This window comes from Quercus lobata, chromosome 12 (genome assembly GCF_001633185.2).
Source record: "Quercus lobata isolate SW786 chromosome 12, ValleyOak3.0 Primary Assembly, whole genome shotgun sequence".
Taxonomy (NCBI): Eukaryota; Viridiplantae; Streptophyta; class Magnoliopsida; order Fagales; family Fagaceae; genus Quercus; species Quercus lobata.
Window position 1 is genome coordinate 40,068,523 of NC_044915.1, and position 26,856 is coordinate 40,095,378.

The 26,856-nt window shown below is 42.8% G+C and overlaps 2 protein-coding genes across 2 annotated transcripts; one reads left to right on the plus strand and one right to left on the minus strand.

The window, feature by feature from the left end:
* The first annotated feature begins 1,156 nt into the window (after positions 1-1,156).
* On the plus strand, positions 1,157-1,891 carry LOC115970647. Its single transcript, XM_031090242.1, has one exon. It carries the CDS (start codon positions 1,157-1,159, stop codon positions 1,889-1,891), a length of 735 nt encoding a protein of 244 aa, XP_030946102.1.
* A 21,734-nt stretch (positions 1,892-23,625) lies between these two features.
* LOC115970648 lies at positions 23,626-25,586 on the minus strand. Its single transcript, XM_031090243.1, has 4 exons — positions 24,944-25,586; positions 24,675-24,854; positions 24,202-24,599; positions 23,626-24,141 (listed from the first exon to the last, which is right to left on the minus strand). The coding sequence occupies exons 1-4, from the start codon at positions 25,584-25,586 to the stop codon at positions 23,626-23,628; spliced, it is 1,737 nt and encodes a 578-aa protein (XP_030946103.1).
* Between the last annotated feature and the right edge of the window lie 1,270 nt (positions 25,587-26,856).

Sequence of the window (26,856 nt, forward strand, 5' to 3'; positions counted from 1 at the left end):
AATGACTAAAATAAAGCATTTCTTCTAGAGTACAAGATCTGTTAGCACCAAAGACCCACCAGGAGTAATTTTTTTTTGCATACAAAGTACTGCAGGTGCAGGTATTCAAATTAGCTCTTTTCCCAGATTGGTGTCACATAGATTTTAAATGATTGTCTACTTGGGTTCTACTTTTTCGAAACAATACAATTTTCATATCATGGTGAGGGACCATATATATTACAAATTTGCAAAGCCAAATACAACTCGGCCTCAAACTTGGGATGGGACTTAGAAGTACAAACAATACAACTCCGGATCTTCACAATATCAAAACACACACACACACACACACACATATATATATATATATATATTGATGGGACCGACGAGCCCTTTTTCTCAAACGAGCTAATCAAATATCTTCGTCAATAAATCCACGTCAATGACGAAGGTAGGAAAGTCATTCAATGCAGCTAATAATGTCTTGGACGGTTATAAGACCAGCTGTACAGACCGTTGGAGGCCCATCAAAACCAATATTACTGAGCATAAAGCGTTACCAATATAGGTATTAAAACCACAATAACAACCACAACGGCTAGGAGGTGTGGAAACATATATAAACCCCTCACAGCACCAACACAAGGTACAAAGACACACCTAAAAGCACTCATAGTTACTCTTATATTTTGTGTTATTCTCTAAAGGCTTCCTTATACTGACTTTGGCATCGGAAACGTTGTGACAAGCACCACACCGGTGACCACCTTAAGGGAGCTATCTTACCATATTTGCAGAGACACGGACGAGGACTCAGCTCCATTTGGACGCAGTTACAAAGACCGATGATTTGCACTTCATCAGTTTGGCGTCGTCTGTGGAGACGACATTTTCGTACTTAGGTTCGAAAGTGTAGTTTCCAATTAACTTCTACATTTAGATGAAGTCCAACCAAGATTCTACAGCATTAACTTTGCAAGTCCAAGCTCTTGCGGCTAGCATCGAAGAGCTCACTAGACAGAATCAAGAAATGAGGCTATGGCTTCAACAGGAGGAGAACCGGTCTAAAGCCAATCAAGAGGATGAGGGAGATAGCCATAGAAGGAGCGACTATTGAGGACTGACTACTCCAGATGAACCAAACTCAAATCTTCTCCAGGAGATGAGAAAGGAGATGGATGAGTTGAGGAACGCCATTAGGGGGAAAACATACCAAAACCTGGATAGAATGGTCAGGACAACGAATTTACCTTTCACCACGGCAGTCTTGGAATGCCATATGCCGTTGAAATTTCAATTGCCTCAACTTGAGCCATTTGACGGACTTAAGGACCCCCTAGACCACCTCAATACCTTCAAGAAGACACTAGGCCTTCAACAACCTCCTAACAAAATACTGTGTCGTTCCTTCCCCACTACTCTCAAAGGAGCTGCAAGGGAGTGGTTCACAAAGTTACCAACATCGTCCATCAACAACTTCGAGCAATTGAGCAACACCTTTTTGCGCCACTTCGTCGAGGGACAACGCCCGAAGAGGCTAGCAAACCACTTACTCACCATTAGACAAGGGGAGAAAGAAATCCTAAGGTTGTACATGAAACGCTTTACTCAAAAGACTCTAGAGGTAGACGAAGCTAACAACAAGGTGCAGTTGACAACCTTTAAAGCGGGATTAAAGTCCAGAGAGTTCATGGTTTCACTCGCAAAGAATCCTCCTAAGACGATGGCAGAGATGCTCCTGAAGGCGCAGAAGTACATGAATGCTGAAGATGCTTTAGCTGCCATAAAGGGCGAGGAAAAGCCAGGAGACAAAGGAAGGAAGGAAGACGATCATAGAGGACGAAAAAGGGAGTGCCCAGGTCGTCAGACTAGTGACAGGAGTAAAAGGAAAGACAAAAAAACTCATTAAACGGTAAAATTCACTCTTTTAGTTATGCCTGTTGACAAAATTTGGCGCAAATTAAGGATGAGCACTACCTTAATTGGCCAAGGCCATTACATTCGTCGCCCAACGTGTGTGACAAAAAGAAGTACTGCCGGTTCCATAAGAATCACGGCCACTACACAGAGGATTGTAGGGACCTAAATGAGTAGATAGATGAGCTTATACGGTAAGGGAAACTACAGAAGTATGTGAAAAATGGGGAATCTAGTAGGTTCAGAGGCGACAACCAAAACCAGTGCGAATCTTCACCCAGGGACGAGGATCACATGTCCCAGCGTCCGCCAAGTGTGATTGGGGAAATAAAGACGATCATAGGTGGCCCAGCCACGAGTGGGTCATTCAGATCTCTCAAGAAAACATGTCAAAGGCAGGTGAATAGTGTCCACAGAATACCCCCATTTAAGAAAAGACGAATAGACCGTGACATGTTTTTCTCGGAAGAGGACGCTAGAGGAGTGAAGCAACCTCATGACGACCCCCTGGTCATAATGCTCACAATAGAAGGATTCAATACCAGGAGAATCCTCGTGGACAATGGTAGCTCTGCAGACATCATCTACCTCTCCATTTTTCAGCAACTGAAGCTAGGTCCAGGAAGGCTGCGCCCATTCGACTCCCACCTCATTAGCTTCAGTGGCGACAGGGTGTATCCTAAGGGCATAGTAACACTGACGGTTACAATGGGGACTCACTCGAGGCAGCTGACTCGTCAATTGGACTTCTTGGTGGTAGACTGTCCTTCATCTTACAATGTGATCATTAAGAGACCTACGCTCAACCATTGGAAAGCAGCCACGTCCACCTATTGCTTGAAGGTAAAGTTTTCAACAGAGAACAGTGTGAGCGAGGTAAAAAGAGATAAGTACTGGCCAGGGAATGCTACCAAGCAGTGCTAGCTACCAAAGAAAACCATACATAGATGATCAAGGAGAAGGAAGAAGATAAAGTGGAAGCCTTGGAGACAGTGGAGCCGGTTGAAGGGGAAATAGCAATGATGATCAGAATAGGGACGACATTGAGTCCCGAGATGAGGACAAGACTCGTCCAATTCCTTAAAGAGAACCTGGACGTCTTCGCATGGAGTCATAAGGACATGCCGGGTATATCCACGAAGGTCATCCAACACAGGCTAAACGTGGACCCCGAGAAGAAGCCCATCCAGCAGAGACGAAGGGTCTTCACTCCAGAACAGAATCAAGCAATCACAGACGAAGTTAACAAGTTGTTGTTAGTAGGCTTTATTCGAGAAGTTTACTACCCAGATTGGCTCGCCAATGTTGTCCTAGTGAAGAAAGCGAATGTGAAATGGAGAATGTGCATGAACTTCATGGACCTGAGCAAAGCTTGCCTAAAAGACAGTTTCCCTCTGCCAAGGATAGACCAGCTAGTGGATTCTACAGCAGGGCATAAGCTACTAACGCTCATGGATGCATTCTTGGGCTATAATTAAATAAAAATGGCAGAAGAAGACCAGGAGAAAACTACTTTCATCACAAGCCAAGGACTCTATTGCTATAAGGTAATGCCCTACGAACTGAAAAATGCAGGAACAACCTACCAAAGGTTAGTGAATAAAACGTTCAGCAAGGAGATCGGGAGAAATATGTGGATAACATGCTCGTCAAGAGTAAAGAAGAGCTTGCTCATCTAGACGACCTCAAGGAAACATTTACCACACTCAAACAGTACCAAATGAAATTAAACCCTAGTAAGTGTGCCTTTGGAGTAGCCTCGAGGAAGTTCTTGGGATTCATAGTGTCCCAAAAGGGGATAGAGGCAAACCCGGAGAAGGTGCGAGCCATACTCGACATGACGTCACCAAAGACCATCAAAGAAGTCCAGAAACTCACAGGAAGGATAGCGGCACTCAACAGGTTCGTCTCTAAAACGATGGACAAATGCTTACCCTTCTTCAAAACATTGAAGCAAGCCTTTACTTAGACAGACGAATGTGAAGCAGCATTTCAAGAACTCAAGCGTTACCTGAGCAATCCCCCCCTCCTAAGTCCGTCCAAGGAAGGGGAAAATCTGTATCTGTATCTGGCAGTATCAGCCACAATCGTGAACACAGCCTTAATTCGAGAAGAAGACAGGAAACAGTTCATAGTTTACTATGTCAGTCAAGCTTTCCAAGGGGCAGAAGTCAAGTACCCAAGGATTGAGAAGATTGTGTTCGCATTGATAGTAGCTTCGCGCAAGCTGCGACCTTATTTTCAGGTGAACCCAATCTTGATAATGACGGACCAACCCATCAAGAAGTCCATGAACAAGCCCGAGGCAGTAGGGAGAATGGTCCAATGGGCAATCGAGCTTAGCCAGTTCGACATCAAGTACCACCCCAAGACAGCCATTAAGGTGTAGGCTTTGGCGGACTTCATCGCCGAGTTCACTCTTCTAGACGAGGACAGCCCCACCGACGAGACAGAATGGTTGACGATACAGACCGATAGTTCGTCAGCCCAAAGGAGGGGAGGAGTAGGGGTCATCATCACCACCCCATACAGAGAAATACTTAAATATGGAGTTCAGCTAAAATTCCCGGCCACCAGTAATGAAGCCGAGTACAAAGGAATATTAATGGGACTAAGGGTCGAAAAAGTACTAGGAGCTAAAAACTTGCTCCTCCAGAGTGATTCTAAGCTGGTAATAAGGCAGATAAAGGAGAAGTATGAAGCAAATGAAGAAAGAATGCAAAAATACCTCAGGCTGACGAAGCATTTGACATAGGAGTTTGATAGGATGGAATTCGTGCAGATACCCAAGAGCCAGAACATGATAGCAGACGAAATTGCAAAGCTAGCATCGTTAGAAGAAGGATCAACTAGCATGGGCTCAAAGATGGAAGTCTAGAAACGCCCTAGCAATGAAGAAATCTCTACATTTGCAATCCAGAGCACAGGTAGTTGGATGACCTCGATCATATCATTCCTCCAAGATGGTTACCTCCCATAAGACGTCGAGGAGGCTAGGAAGGTTAGGAAGAGAGTAGCCAGATTCACGATCTTGAATGACACCCTGTACAAGAGAGGCTTTTCCATGCCCTACCTGAAGTGCGTAGATGAAGAGGAACCCAAGTATATTCTGGAAGAGATTCATGAAGGGGTTTGTGGAGACCATACAGGCCCCAGATCCTTGGTAAGTAAAATTGTCAAAACAGGTTACTTCTAGCCTACTATGCAAGTAGACGCAAGGGAGCTCGTCAAAAAATGCGACAAGTGCCAGAGGTTTGGGAATGTCCAACACCTTCCAGGCGAGAGATTGACGATGATAGCCTCCCCTTGGCCATTTCCATAATGGGGAATCGACATCGTTGGCCCATTACCCCAAGGTAAAAGATAGGTAAAGTTTCTACTAGTCGCTATTAATTACTTCACAAAATGGGTTGAAGCGGATGCATTAACAACTATCACCGAAGCAAGAATCCAGAACTTTGTATGGAAGAACATAATTTGCAGGTTCAGAATTCCATGGATGATCATATCAGATAATGGGCAGCAGTTCGACAGTCAAGGCTTCAGAGATTTTTGTTCAAGTCTTGGGATCAAGAACCAGTTCTCATCCCCGGGACATCCACAGGCAAACGGACAGACGAAGGTGACTAATCGAACACTACTCAAGATTATCAAAGTCAGGTTGGACGACGCTAAGGGGGCCTAGCCAGAAGAATTGCCCAATGTCTTGTGGGCTTACAGGACTACAGCAAGAACCCCAACAGGAGAAACCCCCTTCAGACTCACTTACGGCACTGAGGCAGTAATTCCGGTCGAAGTGGGAATGAGCAATATCAGACGAGAGATGTTCTGCGAGGACAGCAACAACGATCAATTAAGAGTCAACCTGGATTGCCTGGACAAAGTCAGAGACGGGGCCTCTAACAAGATGACGAAATACCAGTAGAAGATGGCCGATTATTACAGTAAGAGAGTAAAGCTCAAACGACTTGACATAGGGGACCTTGTCCTGCGCAAAATCACCTCGGCAACCAAAGACCCTGCCCAAGGGAAACTCGGCCCAACCTGGGAAGGACCCTACCGGGTCGTCCATTATTCCAGACAAGGCAGTTATCACCTAGAGAACTTGGATGGGAGGAGACTTCCACGACCATGGAATATTGAGCACTTGAAGATGTACCACCAATAGATATAACAAACAATTGTATTCATTTTTTAAAGCAATAAAAGAACTATTCAGCCAACAACTCAATATTAGCAAACCCAGCAACTTAAAAGCCAAAAAATTGACTAAGTAATAAGATTCCGCTTAGACGGATGTAAGTTACTGACGAATCCCTTAAATGGGTGCAAGCCAAAAAATTGGCTAAATAACAAGATTCCGCCTAGACGAATGTAAGTTATCGATGAATCCCTTAAATGGGTGTAAGCCAAAAAATTGGCTAAGTAACAAGATTCTGCCTAAACGGATGTAAGTTACTGATGGATCCCTCAAATGGGTATAAGCCAAAAATCGACTAAGTAACAAAATTCCGCCTAGATGGATGTAAGTTACTGATAAGTCAAAAATTGGTTAAGCAAACGAGACTCCTCCTAGATGGGAGTAAGTCACTGACAAGTCACTACCCTTCAACAGAGGTGCAAGCCATCACAGAAATTTTAACTAAGTACAAAGCACTGACGCGGAAGAAATGATTAAAGGAACGAAGCAAACAGAGATAATGCAAAAGGAGAAACAAGTAAGTATATGATTATAAATGCAATTAAAAGCCCAAAAACCACAGGGACCCATCATTGTTTCGAGATTGGAGTTAAAAAGCCCATGCACACTGGGCCAAAAACATTGTTCTTAAAATAGAGTGAAAATATTGTTCTCAAATTAGAATTAAAAATGCCCAAAGCACAACGGGCACCCAAAACAAAACATAAAAAAATAATAATAATAAAAATTAAAAAAAAAAGTAACAAGTTCATGTATCAACAGCCACATCGTCATCAGCAGCATTCGAGGGAGCATTCTCGGGGGCATCACCTTCAGGAGCCGCGGACTGGGAAGCCTCGTCAGCAGCTATCTCTTTGTCAACCTCCTCAAGATCAAGGTTCTCCATATCCACTCCAATTGGGTGCTTGACGAGATAGCACCTCAGGAGCTCGAATCCTTTGAAGTACCAACTGAAGAGCATAGTATTGTGCTCTTAAGTCTGCTAAAAGGCCTCAATAGCCTTAGCAGCAATGGTCTTGATCTTCTCCTTGGCCGCTTGGAGCTGTTCGTCTTTCTCCACCGTCAATTGGCGTTCAGCTCTGAGGTCGTCCCCCATGACCTTGAGTTTATCCTTCATGGTGTTGGCCTCACCCACGACGGTGATCAAGTCCTTCTTCGGCTTTAAGTTCTCCGCCTCTAAGGCCTCCACCTTGGACACCGCGACACGACCTTAGCCTCTTGAGCAAGATACTCAGAGGTAATGTGAAGGCTCTCTCCCAGCACCTAAAAGAAGGAACCAAACCTCATAACCAAAAAAAAAAAAAAAAAAAGAAACAAAGGGGAAAGAGATGAGTTTGCACAAGTACTTGGACGAGCTTGTGGAGATGATGACCCACAACCTCGTTGGAAGATACCCTTGAGCACACTTTCATCTCCTCGGCAGTAAAGGTATCTTGCGCCCGAGCTAGCGCAACCCTAGCATCGTCCCAAACGCTAGAAGATCTGGAGTCAGCCTTCTCTTTCTTCTTATCCCCGGTTCGCTGCCTTTTATTCTATTGAGGAGTAATCTCCTCAACCAAAGTGGCCAGGGAAGCAGTCCTTACCGTCTCAGTGCCAGGAGTAGACGGAGTCGCTGTAGTGACGAGGGTCCCCTTCTCCATCACTCATACAGTCCTGGACCCAAGATTAGATAGGGGCTCGTTCTTCTTAGCCCTCATCCAGGCATACATTCCTTGGTTAAATTTTGTCGTCATTCCTACAAGAGGAAAACACTTGAAGAAAAGAAAAAAGGGGGCAAGAGAATCAACATGGACGAGCCTAACACTTACTCTTTTTTTCCTCAATCTCAATATTTCACAAGACGAAGGCAAACGGTTCTGGACCAAGGCAATAAAAGGCAAGAGTTCGCGGATCCACCAAATCGTCGAAATCCTCGATCGTCCTCGTGTACTCAATGGCCTTCTTAACGCATCCCTTGTACCTGCTTTTAAGCTTGGGCCGTCTCTTAACTGCACAAGACAATGGGCAAAGGAGTTAGTGACGATAAAATAAACATGATGAAAATTAAGGAACTAAGAAAAATAATGATGCACCTAAGTTTGGGGTTCTCCACCGACTAAGCAACCTTGGGAGATCACCCCAAACCTCATTAGAGGGAGTCTCCCAGTCATCCCTGGACACAAAAAAGAACTGGGGCTTCCAGTATCTGAAGGACGAAGGCAGGTCCCGGACGATCCTAATCCCCCTCTCCCAAGGCACCAGCTCATAATACTCATTCTCCTTAGGTTCCTTTAAATGGTACAAGTAGACGAGCTCGTCCATTTTAATCATGTCTCCGTCCATAGCAGCCAACTATATCCCCATACAGCTGACCACTATCCTCCACGAATTAGGCATAAGTTACCTGGGAGCAATACCAAAATGGCCTAAAAGCTCCATAAGAAATGAGTGGACAGGGAATCTAAGCCACACAGGAAGGCAGCCTCGTAGAAGCATACCTCCCCAGGGAAGAAGTGACAAGCCCGTTCCTCTTCACGGGGTAGATGAACCCTAACCCTATCTGGGAACTGGAATCTATCCTTAAACCTAGAAAGTGTCTCGCCATCCAAACCGCCCACCTCCTCAAGGGCATGGAAAGCCCTAATCTCTCGAGGGACGGAGACGGCGGTATCCCCCTCCACGGGTTTGTCACTGGACGATAACCCGATCTCTAACTCACTTGACCTCACCTTTGACATTACTCCCTGCTCCCTTACTAAATCCTCAAACCAATCAATTGATTGACGGAGCAAGGGTAGCAAATCACCTAATGCAATGCTTAAACTACTACCCTCAAATACAAAATTCTCAAGGTACGGGAAAACACCTAAAGATCCCCCTAAACGTGCAGAGACAAAGGGACAAAGGGCCCTAACCTCAGAGCTACTAAGCATAGGACTCAAAAAAAAAAAAAAAAAAAATGGACAAAGTCCTAGAAAGACCAAAAACATAGAAAAGAAAAAGAAAAATCAGAAATTTCTACAAAGTTATCTACTTAAAGAAAAAGAAAAGTAGCGGGAGGAAGAGGCCATACCTTAAAAGCGCAAAAGAGAGAGAGAGCAAAACGCAGATATTCATAGCAACAATGGCAGCTCGGAAGCACAAAACAGCAATGGTAGCAAAAAGGAAAGTGAAAAGTGAGGAAGAAAGAGGAGAAAGGAAGTTTAAAAAGCTAGGCACAGAAAACTGAAAACAACGGGAAAACCGAGAGTCACACGGAGTGGAGCATTAAACTCACCCCTCAGGCCACGTCACATGGCCACAACACACCCAACACTGCCACTACACAATGAATGCGGAGGGAAATCCCAAAAAAAAAAGAAAAAAAAAAAAAACCCTTTCACCTCTTGGTGGCCATCACCACAGGGACGACCACAAAGCCTGAGGGGCAGCTGATGGGATCGACGAGCCCTTTTTCTTAGACGAGCTAATCAAATATCTTCATCAATAAATCCACGTCACTGACGAAGGTAGGGAAGCCATTCAATACAGCCAATAATGCCTCAAACGGTTACAAGACCAGCTGTACAGACCGTTGGAGGCCCATCAAAACCTATATTACTGAGCAAATAGCGTTACCAAAATAAGCATTAAAACCACAATAACAGCCACAACGGCTAGGAGGTGTGGAAACATATATAAACCCCTCACAATACCAACACAAGGTACAAAAGCACACCTAAAAGCACTAATAGTTACTCTGATATTTTGTGTTATTCTCTAAAGGCTTCCTTATACTGACTTTGGCATCGGAAACGTTATGGCAGGCACCACACCGATGACCACCTTGAGGGAGCCATCTTACCATATTTGCAAAGATACGGACAAGAACTCAGCTCCATCTAGACGCACTTACAAAGACTGACGATTTGCACTAGATCATATATATATATATATATATATAGTCAACAAAATGACATTAAACTCATAAGCCTCAATTGCCTTACTCTCCTTTTTCACATTTATATTTTCACATCCACTTTCATATGTTAAAATGTGGACATCTTTGTATCAATTGTGAATATTGATATGAAATAGTAGATGTAAAATGAGTGAAAAAAGAGATTTTTTTCCCAAACTATTACTAGTTTATTACGTATTGTTGTGACGTCTGGCTTGTATTTTAGAATAAAGGTGCACATATTACTTCTTTGTTGAGGTTGGTTTGGTTGATATCAGACGTTTCCGTATGCCGCTATGTGGCAATAACATTAACATTGTGAAAACCGTTTTCACCATTTAGCCGCTTGTGTAGATGTATATTTGAAGTTTGAACCCTTAAAATTTGTTGGGACAACATATATTTAGTAGAAAAAGTTTACATTCAAATTGGATTCTAGGAAAATTCTTTGAACCTAATACGTGATGGTTGAAAACACAATTTATATGTAATTTTAGTTGTCACATGACTTTTTCAATAAATCATGTAACTTGTTTAATTGATATATGTGGAGGATCTTAAGAATTGTCACGAATTGGACAAAATTCCTTTGAACAAGTTTGGAAAAAAAAAATTTTATCTATATTTGACATGTTTGTTAGTTTGTGTAAGAGAGGGCAAGCCGCAATATAAAATCAAAACTGCTTATATACCTGGTATTTTGGCCATAATTGACTCTTTTGCTAGAATGCCGTCTCATCTAATGACACACTAGAGTTAATACCAGTACAATAGCTAGTACAAGCTGCCAAGTATTTGTGAGAGATAGTTTTGCTCTTCTTTTTCTTTTTTTATCTCCTAATTCAACGAGTCTGTAAGGCATTGCTTGGAAAGACAAGAAAACTAGAGAGATTTGTTACAATTACAGGAAAAAGTTGGATGAGAAGGCCATTAATGCGATTCCTCTCAAGTCTCAACCTAAATGATGAGGCCATGCATAACAGTTTAACATGTTGGCCACTTGGCTATAAACTTTCAAGTTAATGCTTGAGGAGGAAATCAAATAATCAATACATTTGTTACTTAGTTTAACTTCCTAATACCTATCTTTCAATCATCTAGTAATTACATTGATGTACGAGAAAGAAGACTCAAGAACTCGAAGAAGAGGTGAGTTGTGCTCTTTTGTCACACCTAAAGACAAAGAAGAATGATAATAATTGTCTTCTCAGACCAGTGATATGTACTATTGTTGATCCTGAACAACTCAGAAAAAGTAATTTCCTTGAGCGTACCTCAACTTTTCCATCTTCTAATAATCAACCACCCTAGCTTTGCCTAATACAATAATCTGACTCTGACTAGGACACCGCTATATGGATTATCTCATGAGCAATTGCTAGCAAAAGCTGCTTATTTTTATTAATTCCCACAATTCTACTGATAAGAAATTTCAACCTTGCAAGTTGAGCAAGATATATATGCTAGTTTAATTTGGTTTTAAATTATTTGCACGTAGGTTTTGGTTTTAATTTTTTTTTTTTTTTTAATTATATGAGGTTATAGGAGAAGGTATTTGATATTAAATGATACTATATCAGTGATATCAAAGTCCAATAACTGTGAGAGATGTTGGCAAAAAATAACTAACCCACTAACAATTGAAAGACATGTGTTAGTGGGTAGTTATTTTGCACATATGTCTCTCATTTATTCAATTTTGATATAGATGATGTGATATCATTTGATACAAAATACTTTTTCGACGTTATAGAGGTTTTTTTTTTTGGGGAGGTGTTGTTATGTAACAAAGTCATAGTAATAATGGTGTGATCAACACTAAGCTTTTATAGTTGGATTCAAATTAGTTTTAATGTTTCTAAAAAAAAAAGTTTAAATGGGCAATAATTATACTAATATTTCTTGATGTTTTCAAGAGATGCGAGTACTATATCAGGAGTCATTGAGGACATTTAGGATTCAAATCTCTCATTTGCTGTTGTAATTAACATTTTTTTAAGGAAAAAAAAAAGTCCAAATCTCATCTCATTAATTATCAAATTATAAAATTAAAATAAATTTTTTTTAAGAATAAATAAAAAATTGTTAAACAGCCTGTGTGGGTTCCTTTTTTTTTGGTAAAACAGCACACAGGCCCAAGTAGAAAGTAAGGATCCTGGGCCCAATGCTTTATGTTAAAGGGATTGGGCTTGATTCACCACAGCTAAGTTGTGCTGATTTTGAACGAAGTTGTGCACAAAGCGCGAATCCTACAACACATACATACTAACGCATAGAAAACATATACGTATTGTACAGCAAGGAAACAGTAAAGAAGTGATATAAGAGAAAAAATTGAATAAATGTTAAAGATCCTTAGGATAATATGGAATGTTTCATTATTTTCTTAAGTTTTTAATACATTGCGCTCACTAGGATATGTTACAAGATTCAAATAAGTTCAAAAATTACAGACTTAGATGACTCATCAGGCCTCTAAGACTTGCGAAGTTTAAATCCCTTTGAATCCAAGTGTATTCTCTAGTGGCTATTTTCAGGATCTCGGACATTGTTTTCCCTCTCTTTTCTCTTTTTGAATTCTAACAGACTTTTCTCCAGAATCTTTTCCTTTGATTCACTGTTGCTGAATACCCTTCACTATTGGCTGCCCCTTCTTTTATAGTGTCATCCTAGGGTTTCTGGGGTACAATTGATTCCCTCCATTTGCTGCCCTAGGTACTAGAACCAATGTTGTGTTAGCAACATTAGTGGCTAGTCCCTTCCTCATTCTTCACTATTTCCTTCTTTTGAGGTTCCTTCTTCAAAAACTCCTAACTAACTTTCCCGTTCTGGGGGGTCTTAGAGGGTAACCTTTGTTATTTATTTTTCCAAGGCTTCTAGACTCCACCTTTTCAAATCCACATTTTGGCTACTTTTCCTTTTGTAATTTTTCCTAAATGGGTTGATTCCTTTCTATCAGGCTGAAAGATCATCAACCTCCTTCCTTCATGGTCCGTCTTTCTAGGTTCTCCGAGGTATCAGACCCCTATTTATGAGTTGTTGGTTCCCAAGTCTTCTGATCCTTTTCTGCATCATTGGGTGGCTGATAGGACATATCTACCCTCGTTCTTTGTGTTTCTGGGCATGCCCCCTTGAACTGTCTCAATCCTAACCTGGCCTTGTTGCACATCCTGAGAAGACTCCACCTTTTCAAATCCACATTTTGGCTACTTTTCCTTTTGTAATTTTTCCTAAATGGGTTGATTCCTTTTTATCAGGCTGAAAGATCCTCAACCTCCTTCCTTCATGGTCCATCTTTCTAGGTTCTCCGAGGTATCAGAACCCTATTTATGAGTTGTTGGTTCCCAAGTCTTCTGATCCTTTTCTGCATCATTGGGTGGCTGATGGGACATATCTACCCTCGTTCTTTGTGTTTCTGGGCATGCCCCCTTGAACTGTCTCAATCCTAACCTGGCCTTGTTGCACATCCTGAGAATCCTAGGCCTCTTGGAATCCCCAGGTATCCTGGTTCAGTTTTCTCCCTGGGCTCCTCAACGATTTTCTTACCTTTAAGGGCTAGGCTAGACCTCTTCTTTCCTTTGTTTCGTGAGGTCCAAAGCTTGCCCATTCATGAGCTTAGGTCCCTTCCTATGGACTCTTAATGGATTTAGGCCTTCCTTTTTTTTATTGAAAACCCAAATGTTTTCTAAATTTCAATCATTTGTATTGTTTTGGGCTTTGATACATCAACACAGCCTAACTTTTTTTTTTCCAATGAGTCATGCTTTAAGTTGTTGGGCCATATATATATATAAGGGTTCATTTTGAACCAACCCATTTTTTGAATCCATGGTTTAAGATGGAAGTTCATGGGCCTATCTTGTAGCACTTCACTCATGTAAACTGGAATATGTGTTTATTAAAGGGACCGTCACAAGGACCATTAGGAATTTGGGTCTAATAAGAGTTAGGCATTTTTGAATATACACAACTGTAAATTTCTTTATTAAAAAAAATAAAAATAAAAAACCTTCTCCCCCTCTCTCCATGTGTGTGTATTAAAAATACTTAGTATTCTAAAAATATATATATATATATATATATATAAATTTATTTAAGTTGGCATATAAGTAGATTTGTTGGTATTAATTTGGGTCATGCTAATGGGTGTCTTAAGGGCAATAGTTAACAATCTATTTTAAGAAAGTTTTGACACTACTTTTATGGGAAATGAAAAAAGCTGTCAAAACATTAATTGTTTTTTTCCCTTTTCCCATAAATTTTTTTTTTAAATAAATTATTAACTATTATTCTAAGAGCATCCGTTGGTATTTTTCTTTAACTTTTAAGCTGTAATGTTATTAAATAATGGAATTTATTTTCCTTGACCAAGTCATAAAAGAATATAGTGTCAAAAGTCTAAACCATTACCAGGTGCCTTTTTATCAAACTTTATAAAGGAGTGACAAGACCCAAGAGTTTAACGCTGTCTATGGTTGATAGAATTACAAAGATTCTTTTTTAAAAAAAAGTGGGATTTTTGGTGCAATTCTCCCATGCTAGAGCTAAATCTAAGCCTTTTTTACTGTATGCTGTGGACATGGCAAAGTCTAATTTCGAGACAGATGTGGATTGACTCTCACATAATTAAATCCCATAAATTTTATGCCATATATATATGTCACTACTATAAATGCAAGAAAATCCTAGAAGTCCTATGTGTTATCCTAAAGATTCAAACTAGTGAATCTCAAGTTAGGAATTGCATGTAAAATCATATGATCACGCACGTAATAAATAAGTGAATTAATACGAAATGAGAGTGCAGGTTCATATGATACCTAGATAATGTGCAATACAAGAGTGGAGGGTATCTATTCTTCCATGATATATATTGAAATTGATAGAAAGTATAGAAGCTATATTTCTTGAAAGTATATATTAACCAAAGTAGCTCCACTAGAACAAAATGAGGTACACAAAGTAAACAAACTTAACATCTAGCTCCCACAGATAGTACAAGAATTGAGGAACAAGTTCATAATAGTTGGAGGAAAAGGAAATTCTGGTAAATTGTTAGAGCTAGTATCAGATGTTGAGCATAGTGGGAGTGAGAGTATTCAATCTTCTACCAATGGGGGATACACTCACAGACCGTCATGGCTTTTTTGGAACATCAAGAGCGACAGAGTCAAAATTGTGTAAAATTTGGGAGGCTGAAGGAAAATGGTATTTTGATCAATAGTCCTCACTTTACCACAAGATGCACCCTAATTTTGGCGAATTCTTTCATTTAGCTCTTGAAAACAATGACTTTGCCGTTTTTAGTAATTTTTGTTTCCTTACTAATTTTTTACTCAAAAATCAGAATAAGGCTCTGCTTGATTTGGAACAACCTTTAAGGTCAATAGTTTTTGATTTTGCATTTAATTCAATTTTACCATTTTTGGTAAAATTCTATATTTTACCACCTAATCTCGTGATTAGTGTGATTAGGGTTTTAGGCAATTTCCTAATCATCCTAGGGTTTTATTTCTTCAGTAATTATATAATTTTGTAGTCTCCAAAGGTAAATCAGATTATTATTAATAAAATTCAAAATTTTTCTCAAATTTTTCTCTAGTGGATTTTAGAACCCTATCACCTTGTAGATTCAAAGAACTTCACGTGAATTTGAGGTTTACTACCAGAAATTAACAGTTTTTATCCCATCAAAGAGATTATCGTGTGTGCTTTCTTCAAGCTTCCGTAACTTCACCAACTCACTATTTTCCTTCCTCCCCCTTTCCTTTTAAACTAAACGGGAAACAATCTCCATCTATCCTCCATTCTTCTTCTCCCCCCCCCCCCCACCCCCCTCTTTCTCTCTCTTTTCCATCATCTTCCTTTTTACCTCAACCAAACACAATCTAAATAAATTCAATGGATTTGATAATTACCAAAGCCCCTTTTTTATAAAAGTTCATAAAATAATAAAATATAAGAATGGTTGGATTCTCTTAGAGTTCTTTATTTTAATGTATGCGGATTGAGAATTAAGGAATGGAACACTTTGTATCCTTTAGATATTGAAAATTCAAGGTCTGGACACATTGTGTTAGTTGAAGCACTTGCTACTTTACTAGAATTAAAGACTAATATGTGGTACGCATAACATGTAACATCTTCAATTAATATTAATGGATCCAATAAATTCTTGAAATATGAAAATGGTGGCCGGTTAGGAACTTTGCAAATATGCAAAGAATAGCTAGAAGCCTAAAGTCCTATGTGTTAACCTAAATTAAAGATTAAAACTAGTGAATCTCAAGTTTGGAATTGCATGTAAAATCATATGATCACTTAATAAATGAGCGAATTAATACGAAATGAGAGTGCAGGTTCATATGATACGTAGATAATGTGCAATACAAGAGTAGAGAGTATCGATTCTTCCATGATATATATTGAAATTGATAGAAAGTATATAAGCTATATTTCTTGAAAGTATATACCAACCAAAGTAGCTCCACTGGAACAAAATGAGGTACACAAAGTAAACAAACTTAACATCTAGCTCCCACAGATAGTACAAGAATTGAGGAACAAGTTCATAATAGTTGGAGGAAAAGGAAATTCTGGTAAATTGTTAGAGCTAGTATCAGATGTTGAGCATAGTGGGAGTGAGAGTATGCAATATTGTACCAGTGGGGGATAGGAGTCATAGATGGGAGTTAGCATGTGGTCTGTAATTAGTACTAATGTTTTATTATGCTAACTAAATATAGGTTATCACCTATTATTTAAGTGTGATGACATGGGAGGTGTTAGCATAATAGAGGTGATCACACCATAACAAATTAACAATGGTGCACACTGTCATACTTGAATGTGACTGTTACAAGGGGTTGTATTTGTTTTTAGAGTTACAAACCTTTAAGAGGATGAAACTCTTCATGAAAGGGTACAAGGGTGTCTATAAATAGACCTTAAGTCTTCAAACCATTTAATTTATGTTCCTCTCATTTCGAGAGAAACTCTATGTATGTGATTTCCACTATTACTAGACTTCTATCTCTTTTGGGATTAGTAATTTTGCCTCTTTGATCCGAAAATATCATAAAAAGAACTTATCCTTGTTTATTCATATTTTGTTAATTGACTCAAGACTGTACTAACGGTTAGAATTGTTTTGGTTCACTTTTAACTCACTGTTGGAAGTATATTGATGGGAATGACGATGCTGCATCCCTAGACGAAGATAACATTTAGTGACAGAGGAAGCATCCTTGACGAAGTCATCAGGAACAACGAGGAAAACCATCGTCACTGACGAAGACAGAGAGTCACTCAATGCAGTCAATCAATGACTTGAGCGGTTGCGAAATCAGCCCAGCAGACCGTTGGGAACCTCTTAAAAGTCTCATTATTGGACCAGGGGCGTTACTTGAGAAAGCATTTATCACCCCAACGGCTAGCCCCCAAGGTTGCAAATATAAAGCTCCCACACAGTCAGTAAAAAGGTACGAAATATACACACACAGAGATACATCTTGATTGACGATTATTTTTCTGACTTTGGCATCGGAGACGTTGTGGCAGGCACCACACCGGTGATCATCGTTGAGCATATTCTCTCGCACCACGAAGGATTCCATCCGCTCACTGTTACTGACGATCCTGTGCATCATCAGTTTGGCGCCGTCTGTGGGGACATCTTTTCGGATTCACATTCGAAAACGTAGCTTCCATCAATTCTCCATATCCAGATGGAATCCAACCCAGACTCAGCAACCTTGGCCCAGCAAGTTCAAGCCCTTGCAGCCACCATTGAGGAACTCACCAGACAGAACCAGGAAATGAAGCTGCGGCTCCAGCAGGTTCAACAAGCTCAACAAGAAGAAATCCGGTCCAAGGGTAACACGGAGGGAGAGGGAGAGGGGGATAGCCAGCAGAGGGAAATCCCCCGGAGACCAACTACTCCGGACGAACAGAACTCAGATCTTCTTCGGGAAATGAGGAAAGAGATGGACGAATTAAGGAGCGCTATCAAGGAAAAGACGGACCGGAGTGTAGACAAAATGGTAAAGGCTACAGATTCGCCCTTCACTGCAGCAGTACTCGATTGCCCCGTGCCGTCCAAGTTTCGCCTGCCTCAATTAGAGCCATTCGACGGACTCAAGAACCCTCAGGATCATCTTAATACCTTTAAGACGACTTTGGGTCTCCAGCAGCCACCCGACGAGATATTGTGTCGTTCCTTCCCTACGACTCTCAAAGGAGCCGCAAGAGAGTGGTTTACTAAGTTACCAAACTCGTCCATAGATAACTTCAGTCAGCTGAGTAGTGCTTTTTTGCGCCACTTCATAGGGGGACAACGCCCAAGGAGGCCAGTAGATTATTTACTCACCATAAGACAGGGAGAGAAGGAGACTCTGAGGTCATATGTCAAGCGATTCACCTGGGAAACTCTGGAAGTGGACGAAGCTGATGACAAGGTGCAGCTGACGACCTTCAAAGCAGGGTTGAGATCCAGAGACCTTGTGGCCTCTCTTGCAAAAAACCCCCCGAAGACAATGGCTGAGATGCTCTTGAAGGCACAAAAGTACATGAATGCGGAGGATGCTCTAGCTGCCATAAAAGGTGCTGAGAGACTAGGGGACAAGTCCAAAGGAGAAGATGACCGCAGAGGGCAAAAGAGAGACAGACCAGAACGTCGGAACAACGATGGGAATAGACGGAGAGACGACAAAAATCCTCGTCAGGTAAAATTCACTCCTTTGGTTATGCCTGTTGACAAGATTTTCACGCAGATCAAGGACGAGCATTATCTCAAATGGCCCAGGCCATTACATTCGTCCCCCAACGTACGTGACAAGAACAAATATTGCCGGTTCCATAGAGACCACGGTCACAACACAGAAGAATGCAGAGACCTGAAGGAACAAATAGAGGAATTAATACGAAAAGGAAAGTTACAGAAATATGTAAAGAAAGGAGAATATGGCAAGGTCAGAGACGACAACAGGACCCAACATGAATCCTTTACTCGGGATGATGACCATCTGTCCCAGCCTCCACGCAAAGTGATCGGGGAGATAAATACGATCGCGGGAGGACCATCCTCAGGAGGGTCATTTAGATCACTCAAAAAAGCATGCCATAGACAGGTGAACAGCGTCCACACCATGCCTCCGTCCAAGCACCGACGAACGTACCAAGACATGTCCTTTAATGAAGAAGACGCCAGGGGGGTAAAGCAGCCTCACAACGATCCCCTGGTCATAGTACTGAATATAGAAGGGTTCAATACCAGAAGGATCCTTATTGACAACGGGAGCTCAGCGGATATCATCTATCTCCCCGCCTTCCAGCAGCTGAGATTGGATCCAAAAAGGCTCCGTCCTTTTAACTCTCCGCTCGTCAGCTTCAGTGGAGACAGGGTCTACCCCAGGGGAATAGTGACTCTGACGGTGACGGCAGGGACCTACCCATTGCAGTTGACCAAACAAGTAGACTTCCTGGTGGTAGATTGCCCTTCGTCCTACAATGTCATCATTGGGAGGCCCACCCTAAACAAGTGGAAGGCGGCAACGTCAACCTACTGTTTGAAGGTGAAATTCCCAACAGACAACGGCGTGGGTGAAGTGAAGGGTGACCAAGTCCTGGCAAGGGAGTGCTATCAAGCCGTACTGGTAAAAAAGGAAAACCACACGTGGACGATTGAAGAAAAAGAGGAGGACGCGATGGAGACCCTGGAAACAGTAGAGTTGCTGGAAGGAAATACGGACAAGACGACCAGGATAGGGACGATGTTAAGCCCCGAGATGAGGACGAAGCTCATAAAATTCCTTAAGGGGAACCTAGATGTCTTTGCATGGAGTCACGAGGACATGCCAGGCATATCTCCAGAAGTCATCCAGCATAGGCTGAATGTGGACCCCAGCAGGAAGCCCATTCAGCAACGACGAAGAACCTTCGCTCCAGAACGAGATCAGGCAGTTGCAGAGGAAGTAACCAAACTCTTGACGGCTGGATTCATACGGGAAGTATATTATCCAGAATGGCTCGCCAACGTCGTCCTGGTGAAGAAAGCGAACGAAAAGTGGAGAATGTGTGTAGACTTCACCGACCTGAACAAAGCATGCCCAAAGGACAGCTTCCCTCTACCAAGGATAGACCAGCTCGTGGACTCCACCGCCGAACACAAGCTGCTGACATTCATGGACGCCTTTTCAGGGTACAACCAGATAAAGATGGCTGAAGAAGATCAGGAGAAGACTGCCTTCATCACAAGCCAAGGACTCTACTGTTATAAGGTGATGCCTTTTGGGTTGAAAAATGCTGGAGCTACGTACCAAAGATTGGTGAACAAAATGTTCAGCCAACAGATTGGCAGGAACATGGAAGTATACGTGGACGATATGCTCGTCAAGAGCAAGGAGGAGCTCGCTCACCTGGACGACCTGGAGGAGACTTTTGCAACCCTGAGAAAGCACCAGATGAAGTTGAATCCAAGCAAGTGTGTTTTTGGGGTAGCCTCGGGTAAGTTCTTGGGATTCATGGTATCCCAGAGAGGAATAGAAGCAAATCCAGAGAAGGTACGAGCTATCATCTACATGGCTTCACCCAAGACCGTCAAGGACGTGCAAAAACTTACAGGAAGGATAGCAGCCCTGAACAGGTTCGTCTCTAGGGCCACAGACAAATGCCTGCCCTTCTTCAAAACCCTCAAGCAGGCTTTTGCTTGAACCGACGAATGCGAAGCAGCATTCCAGGAGCTGAAGCAATACCTGAGCAGTTCACCTCTCCTAAGCCCGTCCAAAGGAGGGGAGAACTTATACTTATACTTGGCAGTATCAGCCTCGGCAGTAAGCGCAGCCTTGATCAGAGAAGAATGTAAGAAGCAACTCCCGGTGTACTACGTCAGCCAAGCCTTTCAAGGAGCTGAATTCAGGTACCCAAGGATCGAAAAGATTGTGTTTGCACTTATAGTAGCCTCGCGCAAGCTCAGGCCGTATTTCCAGTCAAATCCTATCCTCGTGATGACGGATCAACCAATTAAGAAATCAATGAACAAACCAGAAGCCGCAGGGAGAATGGTCCAATGGGCAGTCGAACTCAGCCAATTTGACATCGAGTACCATCCAAGAGCAGCTATCAAGGCACAAGCTCTGGCTGACTTCATCGCCGAATTCACTCTGCCAGACGAAGATGGAACTACTGACGAAGTCGATAAATAGACAATACAGACAGATGGTTCGTCAGCCCAAAAGAGAGGGGGAGTAGGGGTCGTCATAACCACCCCCGACGGAGAAGTGATAAAGTATGGGGTTCACCTGAAGTTCCCAGCCACCAATAACGAAGCCGAGTATGAAGGAATATTGACGGGCTTGAGGCTTGGGAAAGCTCTTGGGGCCAAAAATTTGCTAATCCAGAGTGATTCAAAGCTGATAATCGGACAGATCAGTGGAGAATACGAGGCAAGGGAAGAGAGGATGCAGAAATACCTTAAACTGACAAGGCAACTAACCCAAGAGTTCGACACAGTGGAGTTCGTCCAGATACCAAGAAGCCAGAATGTTGGGGCCGACGAAGTATCGAAACTAGCGTCGTCAGAAGAAGGAAAGGCGACCACAGACATGACAATAGAGATCCAGAAACACCCGAGTATTGAAGAGGTGGCGGCGTTCTCCATCCAGAGCACAGGCACCTGGATGACGCCCATAATATCCTTCCTCCAGGATGGGCACCTACCTCAGAATACTGACGAAGCCAGAAAGGTGAAGAAGAGAGCAGCCAGGTTTACGATCCTGAATGACGTCTTGTACAAGAGAGGCTTCTCTATGCCTTATCTAAAGTGCGTTGACGAGGACGAGGCAAATACATCCTAGAAGAGGTACATGGAGGAATCTGTGGCAACCATGCCGGCTCCAGATCCCTAGTCCACAAGATGATAAGAGCGGGGTATTTTTGGCCAACCATGCAGGGAGATGCTGCTGATATCGTCAGAAGGTGCGACAAATGCCAGCGGTATGGGAACGTGCAGCGGCTCCCAGCGGAGAAAATGACGACCATAGCCTCCCCATGGTCGTTCGCACAATGGGGAATCGATATCGTCGGTCCTCTGCCCCAAGGTAAAGGTCAGGTAAAATTCCTTCTGGTTGCTATTGATTATTTCACAAAATGGGTTGAAGCAGAGGCCCTAGCAACCATCACTGAGGCTCGGATCCGGAGCTTCGTGTGGAAAAACATAATCTGCAGGTTCGGGATTCCCTTGACGATCATATCTGATAATGGGAGGCAGTTCGACAGCCAAGGCTTCAGAGACTTCTGCTCGGACCTCGGGATCAAGAATCAGTTCTCATCCCCTGGACATCCTCAGGCAAACGGACAGACGGAAGTAATGAACAGGACGCTGCTCAAGATAATCAAAACCAAGCTGGACGAAGCAAAAGGTGCCTGGCCAGAAGAACTACCTAGTGTCCTGTGGGCGTACAGGACTACAGCCAGAACCCCAACAGGAGAGACACCCTTCAGGCTTACCTATGGCACAGAGGCAGTAATCCCAGTAGAAGTTGGAGTAACAAGCATCAGACGAGGAACTTTCAGAGATGGACCCAATGACGAGGGACTGCGGTTGAACTTGGATTGCCTGGATGAAGTAAGAGATAATGCGTCCGGTAGAATGACGAAGTATCAAAAAAAGATGGCCGAGTACTACAACAAGAGGGTTAAACTCAGGCGTCTGGACATAGGGGACCTCGTCCTTCGCAAAGTCACTATAGCGACTAAAGACCCCATTCAAGGGAAGCTGGGCCCTACATGGGAAGGGCCTTATCGCGTCATCCATTATTCGAGGCAAGGAAGTTACCACCTGGAAACTATGGACGGACAAAAGCTCCCTCGTCCATGGAACATTGAACACTTAAAGAAATACCATGAGTAAATGTAATACACGAATGCATTCGGTATTAAAGTTAATAAAAGTATTTTTCTTCTGATGTTTTTGCGCAGGCAGCATTGGTCAACCATAAGGCCAATAAAAAATTGAAGTAACAAGATTCCGCCTTGACGGATGTAAGTTACTGACGACCATATAAGTATGGTTAAAAGACTAAGTAACAAGATTCCGCCTTGACGGATGTAAGTTACTGACGACCATATAAGTATGATTAAAAGACTAAGTAACTAGATTCCGCCTTGACGGATGTAAGTTACTGACGACCATATAATTATGGTTAAAAGACTAAGTAACAAGATTCCGCCTTGACGGATGTAAGTTACTAACGACCATAATCGAACAGCTAAAGGACTAAGTAACAAGAGCTCGCCTGGACGGACCTAAGCCGCCAGACGGCACCCCCTTAAAGTCACAAGTGGCAGGGGTCAGTGGACGGAGAAAAGAGTGCAATGCGTCAAATCAAAATAGGATGCAACAAAGCACAAAATTATAAACAGATGTAAATCAGCCAAAGCATCTAGAAGAAAAGTAAGTAAACTTCATTCCAGCCCATAACCACTGGGCTACTATCATTGTTTTCAAAATAAAATTAACTGTTCTGAAATTAGACTTAAAAAAAAAAGGGCCCCAAAACAAGAAGGGCATCTACCAAATACAACAAAAATTTTTCTCTAAGTAACAGGGTCAGGCATCAGCAGAAGCGTCCACGGTGGCAGGGGCATCGGTGGCAGGACCTGGAGCATCACCATCTGGGGCAGAGGACTGAGCAGCCTCGTCCAAAGCCATCTCCTTATCTACCTCCTCCAAATCCAAACTCTCCATGTTGACCCCAGAAGGGTGCTTGACGAGGTACCTCCTGAGCAGCTCAAAGCCTTTGAAATACCAACTGAAGAGTACAGTATTGTACTCGTCAGTGGTCTGGAAAGCCTCCACCGACCTGGCGGCAACAGTTGCAAGCTTCTCCCTGGCTGAAAGAAGCTGCTCATCCTTTTCTTGGGTCAACTGGCGTTCAACCCTGAGGTCGTCATCTAACACTTTGACCTTCTGCTTCAAAGAGGTCGCCTCGTCCATGGAGGTAATCAGGTTCTTCTTCAGGTCGGAGTTCTCTTTCTCCAGGGCCTCCATTCGGGTCGTCAGAGACGCCACCTTGGCCTCTTGAGTGATATACTCAGCAGTAATGTGGAGGCTCTCTCCCAACACCTGAAAAGAGGTTGTAAGTCGTCAGTAAAAAAAAAAAAAAAAAATTGACGAACTCCGTACCTGGACGAGCTTATGAACATGGCGGGAGGCAACGTCATTTAAAGACATGTCTGAGAGAGCCTTTAGGTCCGCTGGAGTGATGACCTCATGAGCCTTGTCCAAAGCTAACCTCTCATCATCCCATATTGTTGACGAGGAAACATCAGCTTTCTTCTTCTCCTTCCCTTTACCAGCTACACGCTGCCTTTTTGAGCCGGGAGTGACGATCTCCTCTATTGATGCAGTTGGAGAGGAAGTTCTCGTCGTCTCAAGGGCTACGAGAGGAAGGGTGCTCAGGGGAGTAGGAGTAGAGCCCTGCCCGGTCACACGCACGATCTTCTTCCCTAGATTGGACAAGGGCTCGTCCTTCTTCGACCTCATCTTCGCGTACATGTCCTTGTTAAACTTGGTCGTCATCTCTGCAAGAAGAAAACATTTATCAAAAATGCCTAAGTACGCAAGGAGAATCAAACATTGACGAAGTCAGAACTTACTCTTTTTTCCTTCAATACCAAGCTGACGAAGAACAAAAGGAGAAGGGTCAGGACCGAGATTGTAAAATGCAAGAGACCGGGGGTCGACCAGCTCGTCCCAGCTCTCAATCGTCTCCGCGTACCCGATCGCAGTCTCTATGCGTTCCTTGTATCTGCTCTTCAATCCAGGCCGTCTCTTAGCTACACCAAACAAAGAAACAAAAAAGTTAGCAAAGGCCAAAGCCTCAAAATTGGCAAAATTGAAACAACGGGGAGAAATACTGACGCACCTAAGGTCGGGGTTCCCCACCGACGGAGCAACCTTGGGATATCACCCCAATCACTGCTGGATTGAGTCTCGAAGTCGTCCCCAGACACAAAGAAAAAGCGCGATTTCCAATACCTGAAGGACGAGGGCAAGCCCTTGACGATCCTAGTCTTTCTCTCCCAGGGGACTAACTCATAATACCCCCACTCTTTGGATTCTTTCAAGCGGTACAAGTAGGTGAGCTCAGCCAGCCGGATCATATCCCCGTTGGAGGCCAACCATATTTGCATACAGTTGATCACGATCCTCCACGAATTAGGCATGAGCTGCCCGGGGGCAATACCGAAATGATCTAGAAGTTCCATCAGGAACGGATGGACGGGGAATCTAAGCCCGCAGGTGAAAGATGACTCATAAAAACACACTTCACCTGGGGAAAAGTGGCAGGCCCTATCTTCTTCCCTGGGTAGACGGACACGAACCCTAGAGGGGAACTGAAACCGATCCTTGAATCTATTCACGGTCTCAGCGTCAAGGCCACAAATCTCCTCAAGGGCATGAAAAGCCCTAACCACCCGTTGGCTAGAGACGGCTGTATCTCCTTCAACCGGGTCGTCACTAGAAGACAACCCAGTCTCGAGATTGCTAGATCTAACCTCAGACATTGACCCTCTCCTAGCTAAACCCTCGAACCAATTTAGTGATTGACGAAGCAAGGGCAACAAGTCGCCCAAAACCACGCTCAGACAATTACCCTCAAACACAAAATTTTCCAGAAACGGATAGGTGCCCAAAGACCCCCCCAGACGCGCGAAAAGGAAGGAGACCGACGGACAAGCTATCCTAACCTCCAAACTATCAACCATGGAAATGCAGAAATCTAAGGGGCAGAAAGATACAACTCAAACTAAATCCCCAAAAAGAAGAAAAGCAGAAACCAACAACAAAAGAAGAATAAAAGGAAACATAGAATCAGAGATTATGCAAAAACAAAAAGAGGAAGGAAGTGAAAAGAAAGAGACACACACCTCCAATGGCGGAACGGCAAAAGCACGGCGCAAGGCGAGTCGGAGAAGAAAGACAGTCTCAAAAGAATGCTCGGAATATCACTGAAAAACTTTCTGTCTTCGCTCTTTGAAAGGTGAAAGAAAAAATTGAAAAAGAGAAGTTTTAAACTTAGACCAAAAAGCTATTAGAAAACCAGCGGGAAACCCAAGGGTCACACCATTAACTCCACGGATCGTCACGCGCCACGTGGCCATGATTGCCTGTAGCGCCGCCACTAAGCATTAAATGCGGAACAGAACCCCAAGAGTCACAAGAGAAGCTTTTCATCTTCTGTGATCGTCATGACACGTCACTGACGAACCCAGAACCTGGGGGGCAATTGATGGGAATGACGATGCTGCATCCCTAGACGAAGATAACATTTAGTGACGGAGGAAGCATCCTTGACGAAGTCATCAGGAACAACGAGGAAAACCATCGTCACTGACGAAGACAGAGAGTCACTCAATGCAGTCAATCAATGACTTGAGCGGTTGCGAAATCAGCCCAGCAGACCGTTGGGAACCTCTTAAAAGTCTCATTATTGGACCAGGGGCGTTACTTGAGAAAGCATTTATCACCCCAACGGCTAGCCCCCAAGGTTGCAAATATAAAGCTCCCACACAGTCAGTAAAAAGGTACGAAATATACACACACAGAGATACATCTTGATTGACGATTATTTTTCTGACTTTGGCATCGGAGACGTTATGGCAGGCACCACACCGGTGATCATCGTTGAGCATATTCTCTCGCACCACGAAGGATTCCATCCGCTCACTGTTACTGACGATCCTGTGCATCATCATATATTATTATTATTATCTTCTTCTTTTTTGTGGAGAAGAAAAGTGCATCGATAAGCATTTATAGATACGTTTGTATAAA